Source organism: Panicum virgatum, chromosome 5N (genome assembly GCF_016808335.1).
Source record: "Panicum virgatum strain AP13 chromosome 5N, P.virgatum_v5, whole genome shotgun sequence".
NCBI lineage: Eukaryota > Viridiplantae > Streptophyta > Magnoliopsida > Poales > Poaceae > Panicum > Panicum virgatum.
The window spans coordinates 7,878,714-7,897,953 of NC_053149.1; the positions used below are offsets into that span (position 1 = coordinate 7,878,714).

Consider the following 19,240-nt stretch of genomic DNA (forward strand, 5'->3'; position numbering starts at 1 on the left):
GGACGGAAGGGACTTGGTTGTAATTTCTGGGGAGGTTCGGGTTATTCTGGAATGGAGTAGGGTTTTATTTCTAATCAAATTTATATAGTGGAGGCTTTGTTTGTGATTACCATAAAGGACAGGGTTTTATTTGAAAGGAAACAAAGGGTGGGAGGGCCCTTAAATAAATAGAAAGGAATGGAGGGGGTTATGGGCAAAAACGCCCTTTCTTCCTCTTCCTCCCCCGCGCTGGAAACAGGGGAGGGGGCCGGCGGCGCGCCGGCGTTGCCGAATCCGGCGGCCAAAGGCTCGAGGCGGCTCTGGGGCAAGGGAAAAAGGGCCAAGGAAGCTCGCGGGGTTGATTCCCGGCCGCGGCTTGGCCCGAGGTGGCCCGAGGCGGCCCAGCCACGGCGGCCGGCGGCAATGGGCGGCGATGGTGCTTGGCCGGTGGCCCTGGGCTATGGTAGCGGATGGGGGAAGGGGAAGGAGCATCAGGAGGCCATAGGGATGCCATCCCCTACCTTGATTCGGGCCGTGGAGTAGTGGGGAGGGAGCTTCCGCGGTGGCCGGCGGTGGCAATGGCAAGCGGCGGCGCTGCAAGCTAGAATAGGAGGGCTGGGGTGGCGGTGGTGGCCGTGGGGCGAAGGGGCGATGCTGGGCGCCCTTTTATAGGCGAGCTAAGGCGGTGGCGGTGCGGGCGGGGCCGGCGAGCGGCGCTGAGCGGCGATAATGTGTGGGGGGCGGCGAGGCTCTGTGCAGGCGTCAACGGGGCGGGCGCGTACGGCGATGGGACACGGCGCTGCAGCCGCGGCCGGGCGGCGACCAACGCAGGCGACGCTGTGCCGAAGTCGCCGCCGCTGTGCAGCGTCAACGACAGTCGCTTCGTGTCGCGGCGTCGCACCGCGGCGTGCCGTGCGCGCGCACGCGGGAACAAGGGGGGGGGGCAGCAGGCGGCCGGCTGGGCGCGCTCGCGCGCGTTCGCGGGGCAGGCGAGCGTGCGGAGCAGAGCGGCCGGGAGCAGGGAGAGGTGGCGCGGCCCGGTGCGCCGTGCCAGGTGCCGCGTTCGTGCTTGCGTGAGCGTGCACGGGCGGGCCGAGGGTGGTGCGCGCGGCCTGGGCAAGCGAGGTGGCGGCGAGCGGCTTGCGCGGGAGCGGGGCAGGCGTGGTGGCGAGCTGGGCAAGCCGGGCCGGGCGGCGTGCGGGAAGAGAGGGGTCGGCCCTGGGTGCGCGCGGCAGGGGAAGAGAGAAAGAGGGAGGGGAAAAAAGAAAATAGAAAAAGAGAAAGAGAGAGAGAGAAAAGAGATAGGGAGAGAGCGGGATTCGCGCCGTGATCGCGGCGCCCGGTCGGCCACGCGCGGCGCCTGGGCGCGCGCGAGCGCGACGCGCGGGTCGAGGGGGAAAACTGGGTACTGGATACGAGTGTCGGGACAAGTTTTTCGGGAATCGGAAGATCGGAACAGGGAGGTTCCCGGAAAGCTGGGGTTAGGGTTTTAAGGAGGGATCGAGCTCAACGACGAGAAACAAGATTAGTGCACGATTTAAATTTGGTGAGTTTTCGGGACGCTACATATGTTGACCGAATCATTATGGCTGTAGCTAGCTATAGATGTCATCACTATAAAGAATTATTATGGTTTGATTTCATTATGTGAACACCATCTAGATGATGATTTTTATGCAGATTTTCAAGAGTCTAGTGGCTCTGAATGCCTCAGTAGACATTTCCATCTTTAGCTTATAGAATTCTATGGTAGTTATCTCTGTCGGTCCAATCCTACCCTCATTTTGTGTTGTGCTTGTATGCATCTATGATCTATAACCTGTTATATTTCTTATCATTTTTGTGTGATGGCTGTCTTGGTCGGTCAAGCTTTATGGTAAATATGTGTTCTTTTTTGGTTATTTGACCCCTTGGGCCTTGTAAAAATAACTGTCAGAAGTTATGTGCTTAGTTACTATCATAGTCAACTAATTTTTCTAAGATATAATGAACTATGTAAGATAACAGGTAACCATGAAACCGTCCCATCTTTACCCATTTTCTTAGGTGAGGCAACAAGATAGTAATGGATTGCTAGGCCATGTTAGCCTTGTTCTGTTTTGTCGAAAAGCATATGGAAGAAATCGGCGTCTTGTAGGAGAAATCCTGAATTTGTGGTCATTTATCTTGGCGGTACCCTGTGGCATTGTGTTCCATCATTTTTTGTTGAAACTTAGATCTGTATAGTGTTTTAAGAAATAATTACTCATTTATCCCTCTTATGTAGTTTGTAAACTTTTATTTGGCTGTACTGTGGTGAAAATTACAGCCCAACTATATAAAAGCACTCAATCTCAACTGTAGAATTTTAGAAATTATATTTTATAATTATAACTTATTTTTCCATGTCTTTTTTAGGTTGCCTGGTACAACTATTGTTTTAGTCGGTGGGATAGTAATTAGCTTCACATTAATAGCACCTATTTAGTTAATTCTCCCCAAGGTTGCATTTTATTTTACTGAACTTTACTGATTTTATAGCAATAAATTTTACTTTCACACTAGAATTTTTCAGGAAACAGACATTCCCTTTCTGCGTCTAGCGGCTGACCAGCTCCTATGTTACAAAAGAGTGAAAGACTACTGAAGGAGGAGATAATGCCAGAATTAAGTATGCAAGGTTGGCACAACACTTGAAAAATGTTGTTCTGTGATGTCTTTTGACTTTAGTTGAGATTGTTAGGTTTGGATTTTTATTTAATTGTAATAAAAAAGACGGGCTAGGAGAAATTGACTTGTAACTTCGTGGCTAGCCTAAAAAGTTACCGTTAACTTTTTATTTATTGCTTTTTTGCTTTCTGGTTTGTTTTTAGTTGTAAAAAAAGATAAAACAGTACACAATATTACGTGTGAATTTTTTGTTTGTTTTTTTATTTTTTACTACAGGTTTACATATACTTTTTATTTTATTTTTTATTACATGTTTGCTTATAATTTTTTTGTTTTTTACTCTAGTTGGAATCGGAAAGAAAACAAAATAGGTATTTAGTGGGCCGAATACGAACTACTAGTAGACTGGAGCGACAATTCTTTCTTAACAAACGGGCCCATAACAGGGACAAAACATGACTCAAACTGACTGTTCAAAAAAGACTGTCGCGCCCGTTATTGATTGTGTCTGACTAACGGGTTCAAAAAAGACTGTCGTGCCCGTTATTGATTGTGTCCGATGGTGTGCAACAGTACATTGCGGGCCCGTTAACATACAGAAGACAGAAAACACATGTGGGGGACAACTAAGACGTTGGATGATGATCTATCGGCTGTGGCTGGTGATTGACACATAAGCTAGATTTCAGTCGATTGACACAGAGACACTTCTAAAACAAAGGCGATGCCATTCAGAATTACAGAGCAGAGCCCCACCCAACCACTGCATGCGTTGAAGCCTCTGCGACCAAAGACTTCCATGCCGACCGACGACGTACTGATGGCTGATGCGGGAGCCGACGAGCTCCTCGTCTGGCCGTGGACCGGCATCCTCGCCATGGCCGCCGCCGATGAGGACGCTGATGCCGCGACGACCCTCGCCTTCCACGCTCACCAGCGTTTCGCCGGCGTCGCAACCACCGCGCTCCAGGAGGAGCCAACCAACCACCAGCAACACTTCTTGCTGCTCCACTTCGGCAAGAACTGGGCAGGCCTTCGGGACGCCATGTCGCTGGCCGTCCACTTCGCCGGCGCCGGGAGGAGGGAATGGCAGCGGCGCGGTCGTGAGGGTAGTAGCGAGGGCGCCGGCGGCGTGTTCGGCTGGGCGGCCGTGGGAGAGGACCTGCTCGGCGACGGCGCGGTCGGGAGGATCCTGAGGGAGTCCGGCGCCGCGGCGAGGAGCGTGGAGGACGTCGAGAAGGACGAGGCGAGCGTCGCCGTCACGCTTAGCGCCGTGGCCGGCGAGTACGAGAGGAGGGAGAGGCTCTTGGCCGCCAAGAATGAGGAGATGGTCAGGGCGGTCCAGAGGATGGAGGAGGAGAGCAGCTGGCTTCGCAGCGAGCTCAACGGTTAATCCATGGATCCACGGCGCGTTTAGGGTTAATTCCATGGAATTGTGATCCAAGACTTCTGTCAGAACCTGATTGCCGCTATGTTCCTGTGATTGTTGCAGAGCTAAAAGCCGTGGCTGACAATTCCCTGCCAGAGATGAACCATGGCGTCGACGAGGAGAACGAGAAGCTGAGGGCGGAGCTGGATGCGGTCAAGGGAGAGATCGAGTTGCGGGTGGACAGAATCCAGGAACTGAAGGAATGCAGAACAGATCTCCACTTCAGCAAACTGGAGAAGGTATACTCGTTTTATCTGGATTACAGGATTCTGTATGGATCTTTCTTTCAAAAAAAAAAAGGATTCTGCTTGGATCTGCAGTTCACGTCCGCATACATGTGTTTGCAGTCTGCACCGACACCAGAGTCAATGTACGAGTTCATGAAATGTAGCAACGAAACTTCAGCTGGAGAAGCCAGAAAGAATACATTTCACAAATAAAAAAACAGAGTACATTATACAATTCCATATGATAGCACCATCTCTCTCCTAAGAGAATTTTATGGTTCAAATTGCATTGTCATGCTACCAGCTTCGTTCCCTGCTGTAGTTAAATTGACAAGGAGCTGGAAACAAAAATAGCATCAGTTAACATCACCTTTATTTGCCACCATGTGTTAGGCTGTAGCATTAGCATTTCTTTTTTGTGCCAGTTAATTCGCAGAATTTGCTCACTATACCGCAAGTAGTCACACAATCAGTGGCGGAGCCGGGGGGGGGGGGGTGCTGGGGGTGCTCCAGCCCCCCTACTCCCATAGAACCCATGGAGCCCCCCCAAAGCCCCCCTAACATTTTTCAAGCATGAGTGAAGAAGAGGAAGAAGAAAAGAGGAGGAAGAAGAAAAAGGAAGGAGGGAGGAAGAAGAAAGGAAAATGAGCCCCCCCTCCGACTAGCCTTCTCAATGCAACACTTTATGCTCAATTTGAATCCCAGCTCCGCCACTGCACACAATCTGTTCCATTTATCCACCTCCGACTAGCCTTCTCAATGCAACACTTTAGCTTATGCTGTTTCTGATATGTTGATTCAATCAGCTAGCTATCAAGATCAATTCATTGGGCATGGCAGATATAAAGCCCGAGGCCAGTGACAATGCTCAAATGCTTCACGATAAACATAAGGTTTCTTTCTATTTGGATATAGCAATTAACAAGATTGTTTGCATCAGCTGTTTCACAAATGACCAACCAATTCACACAAATGCATTTACATGTATGCTTTTAAGGAAGAGATGGAAGCCATTAACGCAAAAGTAATTCAACTTGAGAAGCAGCTGGAGCAAAAGGAAGCACAAGAGTATGCAATATGTATGCTGAACACGAAACTACAGGCAGTGGAAAACTTGAGCATTGAAGAATATGGACATCTTTATAAATTACTTACAATTTTGAAGGAGTGTCTAGAGCAAAAATCTGAAAGGTTTCAAAATGCATATGTTGAACTAACACAACGAGATCACCTGAACAGAAATGAGCTTCAAGAGACCCGCCAAGAAGTGATCAAGGTAAACAACGTGTTGCCTTTTTACACTTTCAATTCTTCTGTATGAGTAATGCTTTTCCTCCGCCGAATGATCGCAATGCTCAGTGTTTGGAGAGCATGGCGACCGGCGATTGCACAGTTATAGGGATCAAAAGAATGGGACAACTTGATGAAAAGCCCTTCCACCATGCATGCAAGAGGAAGTACAGGGATTACGACCCAGAGGGCAAAGGAACAAGGTTGATCTCACTTTGGCAAAAGGAACTCAAGAACAAATCCTGGAATCCCTTTACAACTATTTTGGTCGATGGAGAAGAAAAGGTATCTGTCCAATTTATATATACCTGTCCAATTTATATATATTGATATCTGCAGTTCCATTTTCTCAATTCTATTTGAAGAGTCATTAATTAAAAAGCATCGCATCTGGATGATTTCAGGACGTTGTGAATGAAGATGATCCAAAATTGAGACAATTATGGACTGAGTATGGTGACATTGTCTGCAATGCAGTGAAGGTTACCCTGAGAGAGCTCAACGAGTACAGTCCTCAGGGACGGCATGCAGTGAATGAGCTCTGGAATTTCAGGGAAGGGAGGAAGGCAACAACTGCAGAGGTGGTGAATTATATTTTCGAGCAGCAGAAGACAAGCAGTTAGTGGCAGTATACAGGTTGAAGCTATGGCATGTATCACATCTAGAGGTCTTGACATAAATGTCCTGTAGGGTATGTCTGTTTTGCTCTTGCACATTAGTGACAGGCACCTATCTGCTATGTATCTGTAAGTCACACCACTGTATGCTGCAACATTATGCTACTTCCCTCTTAACCAGAAAGCTGAAACATTAATGGAACTTTGTATCCTGTTCCCATTTTTTATACCAATATCCATGTGTAATTTGGTCAGTTTACACTCGTTAACTTTTCTGGACCAGTGTTAGTAGTTGCCTCATAAAGGAGATTTCCATATGAAATAATCATTCCAAAAGATGGATCCATGTCAGAACTTATTTCACTACAGACCTAGTGGTTAATCTCTCGACTCCATAAACATATAGTTACAAGAACGCATAAATAATTCTATATAATGATGCAGGAAATCATAGATATGAATTGTCTATATAAAGTGATGAGTGCAGACCATGTCATGCAGTTGAATACTTGGTATCTTTGATGGATTGAGATAATAAAATCAAAGTGCAAAAATACATCCCTGACACCATGGAACAACCATTGGCAAAAGCAGGGGAATCTGGGATATAAAATGAATCCAGATTTAGCATTCAAGTTTCAGTGGGTATTTATTTGTTTTTGCTTTACTAGTATCATTCCATCAAGTTTTGTAACATTTACATCCTTTGACAACCCAAAGTAGCACAAAAAAACCTAAATAATTCTGCTAATAAGATACTAAGATATCTATGTCAAAAGTGGAAGGAAACAATGAAGAGGGATGCTAACCTAGGAAGAGCACAGCATAGGGGTTAGAGAGCATTCATGACTTGACGCTTGGCTTGGGTCTTGTGTAAGCATCTTTCTTCAGTATATGTGAATATGTGATGCAACAATTTTACTTTAACCAGGACAACTCCTAATAGTCTAATCCCTATACAGCAAGAGCCGAGCGCCCCTCCAGTTGCTCCAGCGCTCCTGGCGCGACGCGTGGCGGTGTGGATTAGACACTGCTCGCCGCTGGGCCTGAATTTCGGCCCACCTCGCTCATCGGCCCATCATCGCTACTGGGCGCGGCGAGGCGCGCGGCCCACCTAGTTCCTACTATGTTCACCATGGTTGCCCCTATCTCCCTCTCTGTAGCTAATATTTGGGAAAACAATCCAAGAAATGTACACATATTCCATCTACTGTTCTATTTTGTTGTTCTTTCTGAGAAATGAGGAGATCCACCAAGTCATCATTCTCTCAAATCTCAACATAAGTTTATGTTTGACACTTCTTTATCTTTGTCGCAAAAACTACTGTCCTAAATTCTCCATCTTTTATAATTGCCAACTGACAATCATAATACACAGCATGCAAGAGAAGAATAAAAACCATAGACGCCCATAAAAGCATTACCAGAGAATCTCAATGTCAACATCAACTTCTATTTATCTTTTCCATAATATGCTGGCATCAATTCCAGGTTAGAAAGTACATACATTCACCATTAACTGCAAAGGCCAACACAAAGATTTTTAATTGCTTCCGTGTTGTTTGGATTGCTGAGAACATATGTTGCGGCCTTTCCAGTGCTTTGGCATGTCAGATTTAATTGATTTCCAAGCTGTGAAGACTGCACAAAAAGCTTATATTAGTAAACTTACAGCGAGGCTATAAATAAAAAATGAAACATGAATTTAAGCACTTAATCGCAGCAATGAAAACATGACCATCATATTGAAAGCAAATGATATCCCTATGAAAGTTCTCATTACACTTACAGGAAAGGTAGATCACAATTGCAAACAGCATATTAGTTGAAAACCAATCAATGCAATATTTTTACTATCATAATATGCTGTTACATCTTGTGGTTGAAGTTCTGATAATTTTCATGATTTTATCTAAGAGATTTACATAAAGTTAAAAGAAACTCAAGAGTTGGCATTAGTGCTTATCCTGTGTTAATATATATTAAGGTTTTCTCTTAAACACAAATTGTCCCAACTAACAAGTTAAAAAGTATCAGAACTGGTGATTGCCACATCAGATCCGTAGATACAGAAAAAGGCTTACCATGCAATAGTTACTTGGTGCTTTGCAGCTCCACTTTGAAGTAGGCACACAGCTCAAATAATGGCACCAAGAACAGTGTTCACTAGCATTGAAGCCTTGAAAAAGCAACACCAAGCCAACAGTAAACCTGCCAACAATAAGGCTTAGCAAAAAAATAGTTGAAGTGCAAAGGCTGATTAGATCAGTATCATTCTTCTGATCAGTATGATACTTACCCAGAAATTAATATCACTAGCGCAATAACAAAAAGTATGATTTGGTATATCTTGAACTTCTGTTTAGTTACACCCATGGGATATCCAAGAGGAGAGTTCTTTTGGTTAATATATCCAAACTGCGGTCGCATTAGCAACACAAAACCGAGAAAGAACCCTGATGTAAATCCTCCGAGGTGAGCGAAGTTGTCAACATGTGGAAGGATCCCAACAGCTAAGTTGATGACAATGATCATAACCAGAGTCATGAGTGCTGCGATCTGAATTTTTTAAAACAAGAACATAATTAGAAACACAGAATATGGCATAATTTGTGAAGATATTGCATATATTTATAATCAACCTTGTTCTCATATATCGTCCAATTTGTTATGAGCTCTGATAGCATGGAGCCCAATAGTCCAAATAGTGCACCTGAAGCACCAACAGATATATTTGACACCATAAATAAAGATGACAGCAAGCTGCCACCAACACCAGAGATCACATACAGTGTACCAATCCTCACTGCAACAGACAATCATTCAACAATTTCAAGTTATATGATCATCAGGCCTTGAAGGAACCATCTGACTCCAGATAATCAGTGTACAGGGGTCAAAATGAAACTCCAGATAATAAAAATGTAATGTACAGGCATTAAGAATCTGTTTTCTTCAAAATAGAAAATGACACTTACAGAAGCCAAACTCCTTCTCAAGCCTGATTCCGATCAATACGAGACTCAACATATTAGCAAGTATGTGGATAACTCCAGCATGCAACCAAATGCATGTAATGAGGCGCCAGCCTTCGTGATCTTTGGTAACTTTACTGGTTTCCAGTGCGCCCATTTTCAACAGCCTGGGGAATTGAAACATATGTTAGTCGAACCTCCAAGCTACCAAGACTAAATTAATAAGCAGGAGAAAAATCAACAAGACTGCCACCAGAGGGCTTAATAAAAATATCTCAATAGCGAAAAGTGACCCTAAATACATTGTCAAACAATAGTGTTTAACAACATTATAGACAGAGCATAATGTTACTTTATCACTGCGACTGCTTCCTCATTGGTCTATGATTTGGATATAAGAAAATATTTTATTTTAGGGAGACAATTATTCAATCCATGATACATAAAAGGTATTGTCAGGATCTCTACCATATACCATGCTTCCAATAGCTTCAAACATAACCAGATAAAAGTGAAACAAAGAAAATTTCTTTCATTAATAAGAACAAGATAGAAACAAATAGCTGACTAATGAAATCGCCCACTTAGACCAGCTTTAGTAATTTAACCCTTCGAAAATATTATCTTCACTCTCTCTTGTTTAGAACATTGCATCAGGAATCGTTTAGACCAACAAATGTGTCAGAAGCATCACATTCAAAACCTCCAACCTCATTTAATTCAAAATTTAATGATTAGGATAAAATCCAATACAAATAAACTGTGAGGATTATATTTATTATAAAACGAACAAAGAAGGATTCTCTCTGGAAGATAAAAGGAAAAGTGACAGAAATTCCTGCCTGAAAAGACTACGATATAAGCAATTTCATAAAATACATGCGCACTTCGAAACGGAAGGTCATAAAGGAAGTAGCCTTTCATAAAATCGTCATAATCTGTCACACTGCATGCATCTAAAGCAATAGCCTAAACAGAGTAAACAGCAGAAAGATGCAAAATTTGGAGAGATTAGAATAGGGCATTACGTGGCGGAGGAGGGGCCGACGAGGGGGTTCTCCTTGAATGACTGGAACGCTAACCTGCCGAGCTCCGGCGCGAGCCAGCAGCCCTGCGCGGTGGCGCTCTCGCCGACGGATCCCCCTATCGCGGCACCGGCGGCCCGGGCGTGCGCGGGGCAATCGTTGACGTACATGGTGAGGACGAAGAGGGCGACATTGGCGACGATGAAGAGCGGCACAAGGAACGGGAACCACCGCCGGAACGGGCGGAACACGGGCGGCGGCGGCGGCGGCGGGCGGCTCCGGTGCTGGTGGTGCGGGCCGTGGCGGCCGTGGTGTCCCGGGCCGTGGCTCCGGTGGCGCTCGCTCTTGGGCCGCTCCTGGCCTCCTCGTTCGCCGCTGGCCGCGTCAATGGGGACCACCGCCGTCTCGCCCCGCCGCGGCATGGCGCGGCCGGCGGCGGGGGGCGCGGGCGCGTGGCCTTCTAGATCCTGGGTGGCGGCGCGCCGAATGCGAGCGCGCAGGGCGGGATTCTGCGGCTCGGGAGGATCGTTGGCGCGTGTTGCCTCCTGGTGGAGGTGGTGCGGAGGGGGGAGGAGGACGGAGACGCGGTGGCGACCTGGGAAGGAAAGGACGCAGAAGGAGAATGACCTCTATTTTTAGTATTTTCTCCGCGGGCGGAAATGGCAGAGCTGATCGTGTTGCATTGGGTTTTATTCGAAAAAATAACAATTTTGCATTAGTAGTTTCGATTCAAATTCTACTCCTTGGAAAATTCGTACTCCTAGTCCAAGATCCCAGCGTTCTGACGGCGACCATTTCATTGTTGCGTGAGTGGAGTGCAACTGAAAAGAATGAGACCATAAAGTTTGGGTAATATGATTTGAAATTTCAATTGAAAGATGTACTCAAAATTCGCCGTCACTTTATTCGTATACTTACTGCTACGGAACACAAATGAAGATGGCCAAACAACCACCATGTCGCTGTCAGCTAACGACTTGGTCCGTGAGCTACGTTTCCTTGACGTACGTCACAGAGAATATCCTGATCAGATAGATCTGCATGTCCGCATCACAATGTGCTTAGAACAGCCTGAAAAGGACTGCCAATCATCGATCTTCATTTCGACAATTGGCAGCCATAAGGGCAAAAAAATAAAAGAATTTTAATCGTCAAGGCTTCAATATTCTTATGCTGCTAGGATCACCACAAATAATGCAAAATGTTTAGTAATCCACATTGCCACAATAAATCAAACACCATTCCCTAGATAAAAGCTACTCAGGTGCCTCAGCACACTACCTTCCATACAGCAAGATGACAACTCATGAAAGCATTATCACTTATCAAAATCAAGTTACAGAACCGTATGCAGTAACCATCAAGCACAATTAACCAGTTATCGCACAATGTTTTGATTTCATTAAGACATAACGTTTCCTCTCAAGTACAAATAAATAAAAAATTCAAGCCAACTCAACAAGTCAACATAGAGCTGATCGGATCCAGTTAACTTATAAGCTTGACAAAACATTTATACAGTATAAAGGCACCATTTTCCTTGAAAAATGCTATATTCATGCACAGCATAGTATAAGCCCTCCACAATGAATAGTGCCCAGATCATCGAATTTCTGAGGCCCATCTGCTGCCCCCTACCAGGCAAGAAAAATACTTGGATAAAAGATCCAAGCAATTATTGAGTGCCAAGCTATTGGCCCCTGGCTGGTGGTGGCGTGCTACATACTAGCTCAGTGATCCCCTGCAGGCACAATGTCATGTGTAGGGGCGTTGCTGGCTGCGGATGCCATAGTGGATGGCCTACAGGTATTTGATCATCCCACGGCCTTCCACACTGAGCTTTGACGCCTGAAGGTTTTTCTTCTTGGGCGCTTTCAGCTGCTGCAATTTCTTGTTCATCTGCATGTTCAACAAGAACAATTAACTGTCACTTGGTCGGTCCTATTTCAACACTTAACAAGGATTGACGGACGCAAAAGCAGCTTATAAAAACTGAGGTGTTTCAAGGATGGAAGGAAAACCTTCAGCCTGCGCTGGTCTTGGACAGCCTGCTTAGCACGAGCCCTTATATGCTCAGGATCAATTTTGGACTGTGGACGAATGACAAAGTCCAAAGGTGAGGCTTCTGGCCTTGAAGCATGCTGCCTTGAACTACTTTGCCCAGACTTGCGTCTAAATACAAAGCATAAAATACAAATAGATTAATCCAACAATTAAAAGGAGAGAAAACCAGCATCCAAGGTAAAAAAATGTTGAATTATCACTTATCAGACTTACTGCGAGAAGTCAGCATCAAGATCATCGTCTCTAGATTCCATTCCAGAGCTACTTGACGAAGGCCTTCATAACAGAAAAGGATAACCAATAAAAATACAACATACATCCATAATATACAGGATAAGACTACAGTTTTCAGATTGCCAATAACTGCATGCACTTACTTCTTCATTTGTGGCCGCCTGTAAGGCGCTCTTTCATCATCATATCTCCTCATATCCTCAAATCTCGTGCTCTTGTTGAATATTGGTCGACTCTGAATTTTGTTTACAACAATAAGTACCAACTAAAGAACCCTTCACAGTAAACAAGCACACATATATGTGCAGCGTGAACACAGACTTACCCATTTGTCAACCAACTCCTTAGCCAGTTTCCTATTTGCAGTAGTCTCTTCATCAGATTTGGACAAAAACATAATGACCTAAACATGCATCATTGGATAGATTTAGCACATAAAAGACATAACACACAATCTGAAAAAATACATCAGAGCAACCATGCAAGCCAAAATAAGTGTACCTTTCCCAGCCCACTTTTCTTAAGCTGCTCTCTTCTGTCATATTGCTCCAAATCAATTGGAAACTACAAGAGGCATAAAACTTTCATTAGCAATCAAATTTTTAGGAGCCAACATCCAAACATAAACAACAGACAACTAGGTTCTTGTGCAAGAACAATGTTCAACAATGCCAAAACGGTAGAAAGAAATAAAGATGCCTACATCAGTTAATAATTTAAGTACAGCAGATCGAATATTCATGTTTGGCATGCTTCCATCTGGCAATGGCTCGAGCCAATTTTTTAGAAGAGTGAGAACTCCATGATCAAGAAATTCCTGCTGAAGATTCTTCCTGCGAAATGGAGATGAACAAGAATATTATTGTTAGCTACAAACAAATGGCAAATTGCACTGACAATACAGGTAAGGCTCCAGATATCTTACTTGGAAAGAACATCTAGGAGGAGTGGAAGCTTCATAAGTTTGTTAATGGCTGGTTTTGACTGCCTATTCAAGTTCGCATCTTCTTCAGCTGCTACCTCAAACTCAGCAATGAATTGTTCCACTATAAGACCAATATCTGCACGTGGGCGATCATTCTTCTTCTTCTTTTTATTACCCTTGAAGAGTCGCTCAATTTCGTCATCCTCCTCACCCTCCTCTGCCTGTAAAGAATCAATCCATATTATCAGTGATTAGGGGAAATAACAGAAAAAGATAACCATCTGTATTCTGTAGAGCACATGTATTGATTTGGACAACTCATGAGCTGGTGCGGTGGCATGGTCCAGAAATCAGCAGACCTAGTCGACCCAACAAGGGCCAACATGATCATGGTTTTAGCTTCATCATAGGACTAATCCCTAAAGCTTCTACGAAATCCAGAAAGACTATGAAGTGGATCTCTAACAACATATTTCAGTTAATAGTCACTTGCAGCCAATTTATATAGTTAATATACTCACTAGAGCAATTGGCATGCAACACAACAGAAGTTATGATGCGATGTGCCAATGGACATTTGATTCAGCAAACAACAAACAACAACAACAACAACAACAACAACATAGCCTTTTTTCCCAAGCAAGTTGGGGTAGGCTAGAGATGAAACCCGAAAGAAATAAGTTCAAGGTTCAGGCACATTGATAGCTAGTCTGGACATTTGATTCAGCATGCATGATAATTTGTCTTCAAGAAGAGTGCAAAAGAAAAGGCTCTAGGGCACCTGAGCAATCAAGAACAAATACCTGTGCATAACGTCCAGGAGAATGCCGCTCATTATCACTGCCATAACGATCAGCTGGATCAACCCCAGTGTCATCGATGAAATTGTCATCATCTACAGTTCTAACGCCTTCTTGGTCATCCTGCTCCACCAGATTAAAATGGCAGCTGTGAGTATTAGTCTGTCCATGACAATGGAAGTATAGTAGACTAAAAGGAATTAAAAATTGGTATGTTCAGCTAACAAGGTACATCTATTCTGACTTAATATCCATATGCACCCAACATTTTTAACTCAATATGAGTAAGAAATTTTCTATGCAGCAAATAGAAATGCAAAAATGGAGATTAAAAAAACAAGCAAACTAATAATGATGACCCACTAGATGCTTTATCTCCTTATTCCATATCTTGAGGTATTAGCAGACAAGCCATCAATTGCCACGTCATCTAAAAATGAAGTTAAGATATCTTCCATAAAGAGAAATCATTCCAGTTATACTATCTTCCTTGGAAATAAAATATCAAAAACAGATTATAAAACAGCTCTATACAGTTCTCTGATAAGCAAAATCCTAACTTGCAAAATTAATCGAAAGGCATCTAAATAGGCCATTATACCGCATTTTGACATCTCAATAACCCACAAAGTTCAGTTTAAAACTACTACAAGCATGGGATGCTATCTAAAAAACATCCTGATAACAAAGACAACAACAGAGATATTCCAATCCTTAAGGTCTCTCTTAACCGACTCATCCCAAGTCAGTTTAGGTCTACCTCTACCCCTCTTTACATTAACGACCCGCTCAAGAACCCCACTACGCACCTGATAACAAAGGGTTGGCTATAAACATTACTAATACTTGAAGAACAATCTGAATTCCCTAAGAAACCAATAGCATCTGGATGAAACAACAGCATAAGAAACCAATAACATCTGGATGAATCAACATGCAACAGCACTGCTATATAAATAAAATCAATGGTTACCTCACCATCAAGAAAAGCTCAACAATCACAACAAGCAGCAATTCGGAAGTCAATTGATAGATCAAAAATAGCCAGTACATTCCATGGACCATAGTAAAGCATTATGATCTCAACAAAAGACAGGAGTGATCTCTCCGATGGTCAACAGAATTTCAATGTTCCAATAACCTCTCACAATAAGCTCAGCGTACTCCTAACGAGCTAGCAGAGATATAAGTGCACGGAAAGGGCATCGAAACAGTAAAGTTCAAAAAAACTAGAAGTGATAAATAGCTGGATGAAATTAAGGCATTGCTCCCAACCACAAGTACCTCTGAGTCACCACCGGCAATGGTATCCCAGAGCTCCTGGATCTCCCTTTCTCCATCATCCTGGTCCTCCCCACCGCCAGAGCCCCTCCCTCCTCCTGACCCCCGCTTCTCCCTGGCCATCCCACTGTCCCTCCCCCTCCCGTCGTCCTCCCTCCTCCTCTTCTTCTCCTTCTTCTCCTTGCCCGCCCCGCCCCTCGCGAGGTCCCTCAGCGCCGACGAGCCCTTCCTCTTCTTCGCCTCCGCCGCGGGGTCCGCGTCCGCGTCCTCCAACCCAAAGTCCTCCAGCCCGTCGTCGCCGGGCATGCCGCCACCGCCACCGCCGCCCTTCTTGAGGAGCCGCTTGCGGGGCTTGGAGGACCCCGTCCCGCCGTCGTCGCCGTGGGCGGGGGTCGGGGAACGCTCCCGGGTCCAGTCGTCGCTCAGGTCGTCGTCGAGGTCTTCGTAGGGCTGCGGCTCGGGGGACGGGTCCCGCGCGTCGGGGTCCATGAGCGCCTCGCCGTCCTCGTCGAAGAAGCTGCGGGCGCGGATCGGGGAGGGGAATCAGGGTGAGGCGCGAAACCCTAGGGGGAGAAGGATTAGTGCGACGGAGCTGACGGGATACTTACTTGTCGTCCATTGCGACGGCGGCGAGCTGGGAGTCCAAACCCTAGGTGAGGTGGGACGAGCTGGAGGGGGGGGGGGGGGGGGAGGCGAGGAAGAAGAGTCGTCGGGGGAGGAAGGAGAGAGAGATCGAGTCGGCGATGGGGAGGAAAAGGAAGGGATTAGGAAGGCGACCGGAAGCCGGCCGGACAAGAAAGATGGGCTGTCCATCCTCTGAAAAAGGAAGAAAATGGGCTGAATTCTTGGGTGTTTCTGACCCGTCGGCCATCAATGGAGGCCCGGCCCGTATGTTGACAGGCTGCCCCGGCCATCAGTTACGGAAAAGCTTTTAAAGTTCTTGTTGGATCTAAACTAAAAAAAACACTTGGGCCTATTTTTGTCCAGTGCCAAAAAAAAAGGTCCATTGCAAAAAAAAAAGAGTATTCATCAGATTTTCTTTTGCTCTGTTATTGTTTTAGTTTTTCTAGATGTAGATTTTGCTATGCACCTAGACACAATACATATCAAGATGGATAACAAATACTCCCTCCATCTCGAATTATTAGTCGTTTTAGTTTTTTTAAGATTCATAAATTTTACTACACATCTACATATGTATTATATCTAAATTCATAGGAAAGTCTATAAATTTAGAAAAAACAAAACAACTAATAATTTGAAACCGAAAAAATATTATACAGCTAGAACAGCTAAAATGACAATGTTGACTGAGGGAGTATAGAGATAAATATGCATAACGTATAGTCAAACCAACGAAAGTAGTAGTATATATATACAGTGGCAAATTGCACTGGCAGAGTGGCAATAGCATATATACGCAGCGTAGACCGCTGGTATTAGTTAGCTAGACCTTGACGAGGACGGAGAAGCCGCCGAGGTCAATGACGAGCACGAGGGGCACGACGGAGGCGTAGAGGACGGCCCTGGCGAACGCGACGCGGCGGCCGGCGTCGGCTGGGGCGGAGCGGGACAGCGAGAAGGCCGCCCACAGCTCCGCGAGCCCGGCGGCGAAGATTCCCGCGAGCGTGAGGTAGTAAGCGAGCACGTGGCGTCCGAAGACCACTCCCCCGGGCGGCTTGTGGAGGGCGACGGCCGTGTCCATGAGCAGCGTCAGGAACCCCACCGAGACCAGCGACCGCGCGAGCCGAGTGCTCCAGGCGCCGGAGCCGGAGACGGAGCTGGACTCGCCGCCCGGCGCGTCGTGGGAGCTGCAGGGTGGTCATGGGATGGATTGGAAGTAATGAAGGCAGGATCGATCTAGGAGGATGCAAAGCTAGTCAGCAACTGAGAGTGAGCTTTTTTTTGTCTTTTTGGGAAGAAGCTAGCGACTGAAGTGAGCTTGACTCCGCTGCTCCAGGGATGAGGATGGAATTGATGAAAGAGTAGTCTTTTGCTGAGATGGAGCTGGGGTGGGGAAGGTTTTTGTACTGACAAGGGTTCATATAGGGCAACAAAAAGAGGCGTCGATCAGGTTTTGGCCTTGGAACCGTATCTTCTTCCGTTCCAAATTATAATTCGTTTAACTTTTTATCCTAAATTTGAATACTCATCTTATTAAGAAAATTATGCAAACATAGTTAAATTTAAATTATTTTTGAAAAACTTTTATTAATAAAACAAGCCACAATAAAAAGTAATATTTTGCACAAATTTTTGAATAAGACGAGTAGTTAAATAAAGATTATTTGAAACAGAGATGTGCGACGGACTTTGCCCATTGTACCAAGAACGAACTTATTTGGTTCTAGGATATCAAACTTCTAAGAGGATAGAAGATCAGCAGGCACCTGAGAAAACTGAAAAGTGTTTGAACATGTATGATGCATGGGTGCAATTCCATTTCGAAAATTCTCTCATCAATTAACCCCGCCGGATGCAAAAGATTTTGTACTGGTAAATAAAAGGCCTAATGATTGGCGCAGATCTAGGCGGCACTAATTTTCTGTTGGACAGTATGCATGGCCGATTCATCAAACCTTCTTGTTGTTGATTTGTTTCCATGGCTGCTAGCTTCATTATCTCGATCCTATGTTGTTTGTGGTGCATAGGTAACGGGGGAAACGGAAAACATGGTGGGCAGCTTCAAAAGAAAGACTCTTATATTTTTCATGTGGGTCCCGCTAGTGATACCTGACGTAATTTGTAGGTCTGCAAGAGAGTGAGCTTGTGTTTAGTTCCCCGTTTTGGAATTTTGAAAGAAAATCTTTTCACATTTGAAGAATTAAACATAGACTAATCATAAAATTAATTACAAAATTTGTTTGTAAATTACGAGACGAATCTAATGAGCCTAATTAATTCATCATTAATATATATTTACTGTAGTTTTATTGTAGCAATTTAGTGTCTAATCACGATTTAATTAGATTTATCTCGCGATTTACAGTCTATTTGTGTAATGCGATTTTTTTAATTATATTTAATATACCATGCAGACGATTTACAAAACATTTGGAATTTTAAAGTTTGGATCTAAACAAAGTCTGATGCTGCTGCTGGTTTTGGGCGTGCCTGCCAATATTTTTTTAGAAATGACAAGTGGTACGTTCACACATGTCGGATCGATCCCCTGTCCGATCCGCAGCAACCAGGAACGCTGCCTCTGGGGGTCATAGGCTGTGTTTATTCGTAAAATGGTGGTAAAAAAAATTACATCGGACACTGTAGTACACTATAGCACTTTTCGTTTGTTTGTGGTAATTGTTGTCCTATCGTGACCTAACTAGGCTCAAAAGATTTGTCTCGTCGTGTACATCAAAACTATGCAATTAGTTTTTTTATTTATCTATATTTAATGCTCCATGCATGAGACAAAAAATTTGATGTGATAGATGAATAGTAAAGTTTGGAGAGAGAAATTTTGAATCTAAACACAGCCATAGTTTTTTTTCCTCAAAAAGGTTGGTCGTCATGCGTCAGATGGAACGGCTTCTTGTCCTCGCTAAAAGGCCAACCGTACTTGGCATTCCTGAAAGGTCGCTACTGTTGTCTGATGTAGCCAAAAGAAACACTACTTACTCAAGTACGACGTTCTACACTGGAGTGACAGGGAGGTTGGTGGTCGTTTTAGGAATAAGGTACTCTTTCGTCCCGTTTTATAAGCATTCCTAGCATTCAAACCCAAGAAACATCAGTGGGAGGA

At 44.6% G+C, this 19,240-nt stretch overlaps 3 protein-coding genes across 4 annotated transcripts; 1 reads left to right on the forward strand and 2 right to left on the reverse strand.

Annotated features, from left to right (window-relative positions):
* Positions 1–3,365: 3,365 nt before the first annotated feature.
* LOC120676128 (factor of DNA methylation 5-like) lies at positions 3,366–6,418 on the forward strand. Of its 2 annotated transcripts, XM_039957351.1 has the most exons (6): positions 3,370–4,016; positions 4,121–4,296; positions 5,091–5,177; positions 5,282–5,560; positions 5,644–5,859; positions 5,979–6,418. In XM_039957351.1, the coding sequence occupies exons 1-6, from the start codon at positions 3,428–3,430 to the stop codon at positions 6,195–6,197; spliced, it is 1,566 nt and encodes a 521-aa protein (XP_039813285.1). In that variant the 5' UTR covers positions 3,370–3,427; the 3' UTR covers positions 6,198–6,418. The 2 variants fall into 2 exon arrangements, with proteins under 2 accessions (XP_039813286.1, XP_039813285.1); XM_039957352.1 differs by lacking the exon at positions 5,979–6,418 and having other exon boundaries at positions 3,366–4,016; positions 5,678–5,822.
* A 1,166-nt stretch (positions 6,419–7,584) lies between these two features.
* Positions 7,585–10,808, reverse strand: LOC120676130 (RHOMBOID-like protein 1). Its single transcript, XM_039957353.1, has 6 exons — positions 10,195–10,808; positions 9,170–9,333; positions 8,834–8,997; positions 8,491–8,750; positions 8,276–8,402; positions 7,585–7,832 (listed from the first exon to the last, which is right to left on the reverse strand). The coding sequence occupies exons 1-6, from the start codon at positions 10,611–10,613 to the stop codon at positions 7,707–7,709; spliced, it is 1,260 nt and encodes a 419-aa protein (XP_039813287.1). The 5' UTR covers positions 10,614–10,808; the 3' UTR covers positions 7,585–7,706.
* A 687-nt stretch (positions 10,809–11,495) lies between these two features.
* On the reverse strand, positions 11,496–16,285 carry LOC120673683 (protein IWS1 homolog 1-like). Its single transcript, XM_039954645.1, has 11 exons — positions 16,104–16,285; positions 15,499–16,012; positions 14,218–14,337; positions 13,415–13,635; positions 13,193–13,322; positions 12,991–13,053; positions 12,815–12,892; positions 12,633–12,724; positions 12,469–12,531; positions 12,213–12,363; positions 11,496–12,090 (listed from the first exon to the last, which is right to left on the reverse strand). Exons 1-11 carry the CDS (start codon positions 16,112–16,114, stop codon positions 11,992–11,994), a joined length of 1,542 nt encoding a protein of 513 aa, XP_039810579.1. The 5' UTR covers positions 16,115–16,285; the 3' UTR covers positions 11,496–11,991.
* Between the last annotated feature and the right edge of the window lie 2,955 nt (positions 16,286–19,240).

Coding starts and splice junctions, on each gene's coding strand:
- LOC120676128 (XM_039957351.1), top strand. CDS start 3,428: ATGCCGACCGACGACGTACTGATGGCTGATGCGGGAGCCGACGAGCTC. Junction 4,017..4,120: donor GCTTCGCAGCGAGCTCAACG/GTTAATCCATGG, acceptor TGATTGTTGCAG/AGCTAAAAGCCGTGGCTGAC. Junction 5,561..5,643: donor CCCGCCAAGAAGTGATCAAG/GTAAACAACGTG, acceptor CGCAATGCTCAG/TGTTTGGAGAGCATGGCGAC.
- LOC120673683 (XM_039954645.1), bottom strand. Junction 12,532..12,632: donor AGGCGGCCACAAATGAAGAA/GTAAGTGCATGC, acceptor TCTGTTATGAAG/GCCTTCGTCAAGTAGCTCTG. Junction 12,091..12,212: donor AAGACCAGCGCAGGCTGAAG/GTTTTCCTTCCA, acceptor TTGAACATGCAG/ATGAACAAGAAATTGCAGCA.
- LOC120676130 (XM_039957353.1), bottom strand. CDS start 10,613: ATGCCGCGGCGGGGCGAGACGGCGGTGGTCCCCATTGACGCGGCCAGC. Junction 8,403..8,490: donor CTAGTGATATTAATTTCTGG/GTAAGTATCATA, acceptor TATTGTTGGCAG/GTTTACTGTTGGCTTGGTGT. Junction 7,833..8,275: donor CACCAAGTAACTATTGCATG/GTAAGCCTTTTT, acceptor CTTTTTGTGCAG/TCTTCACAGCTTGGAAATCA.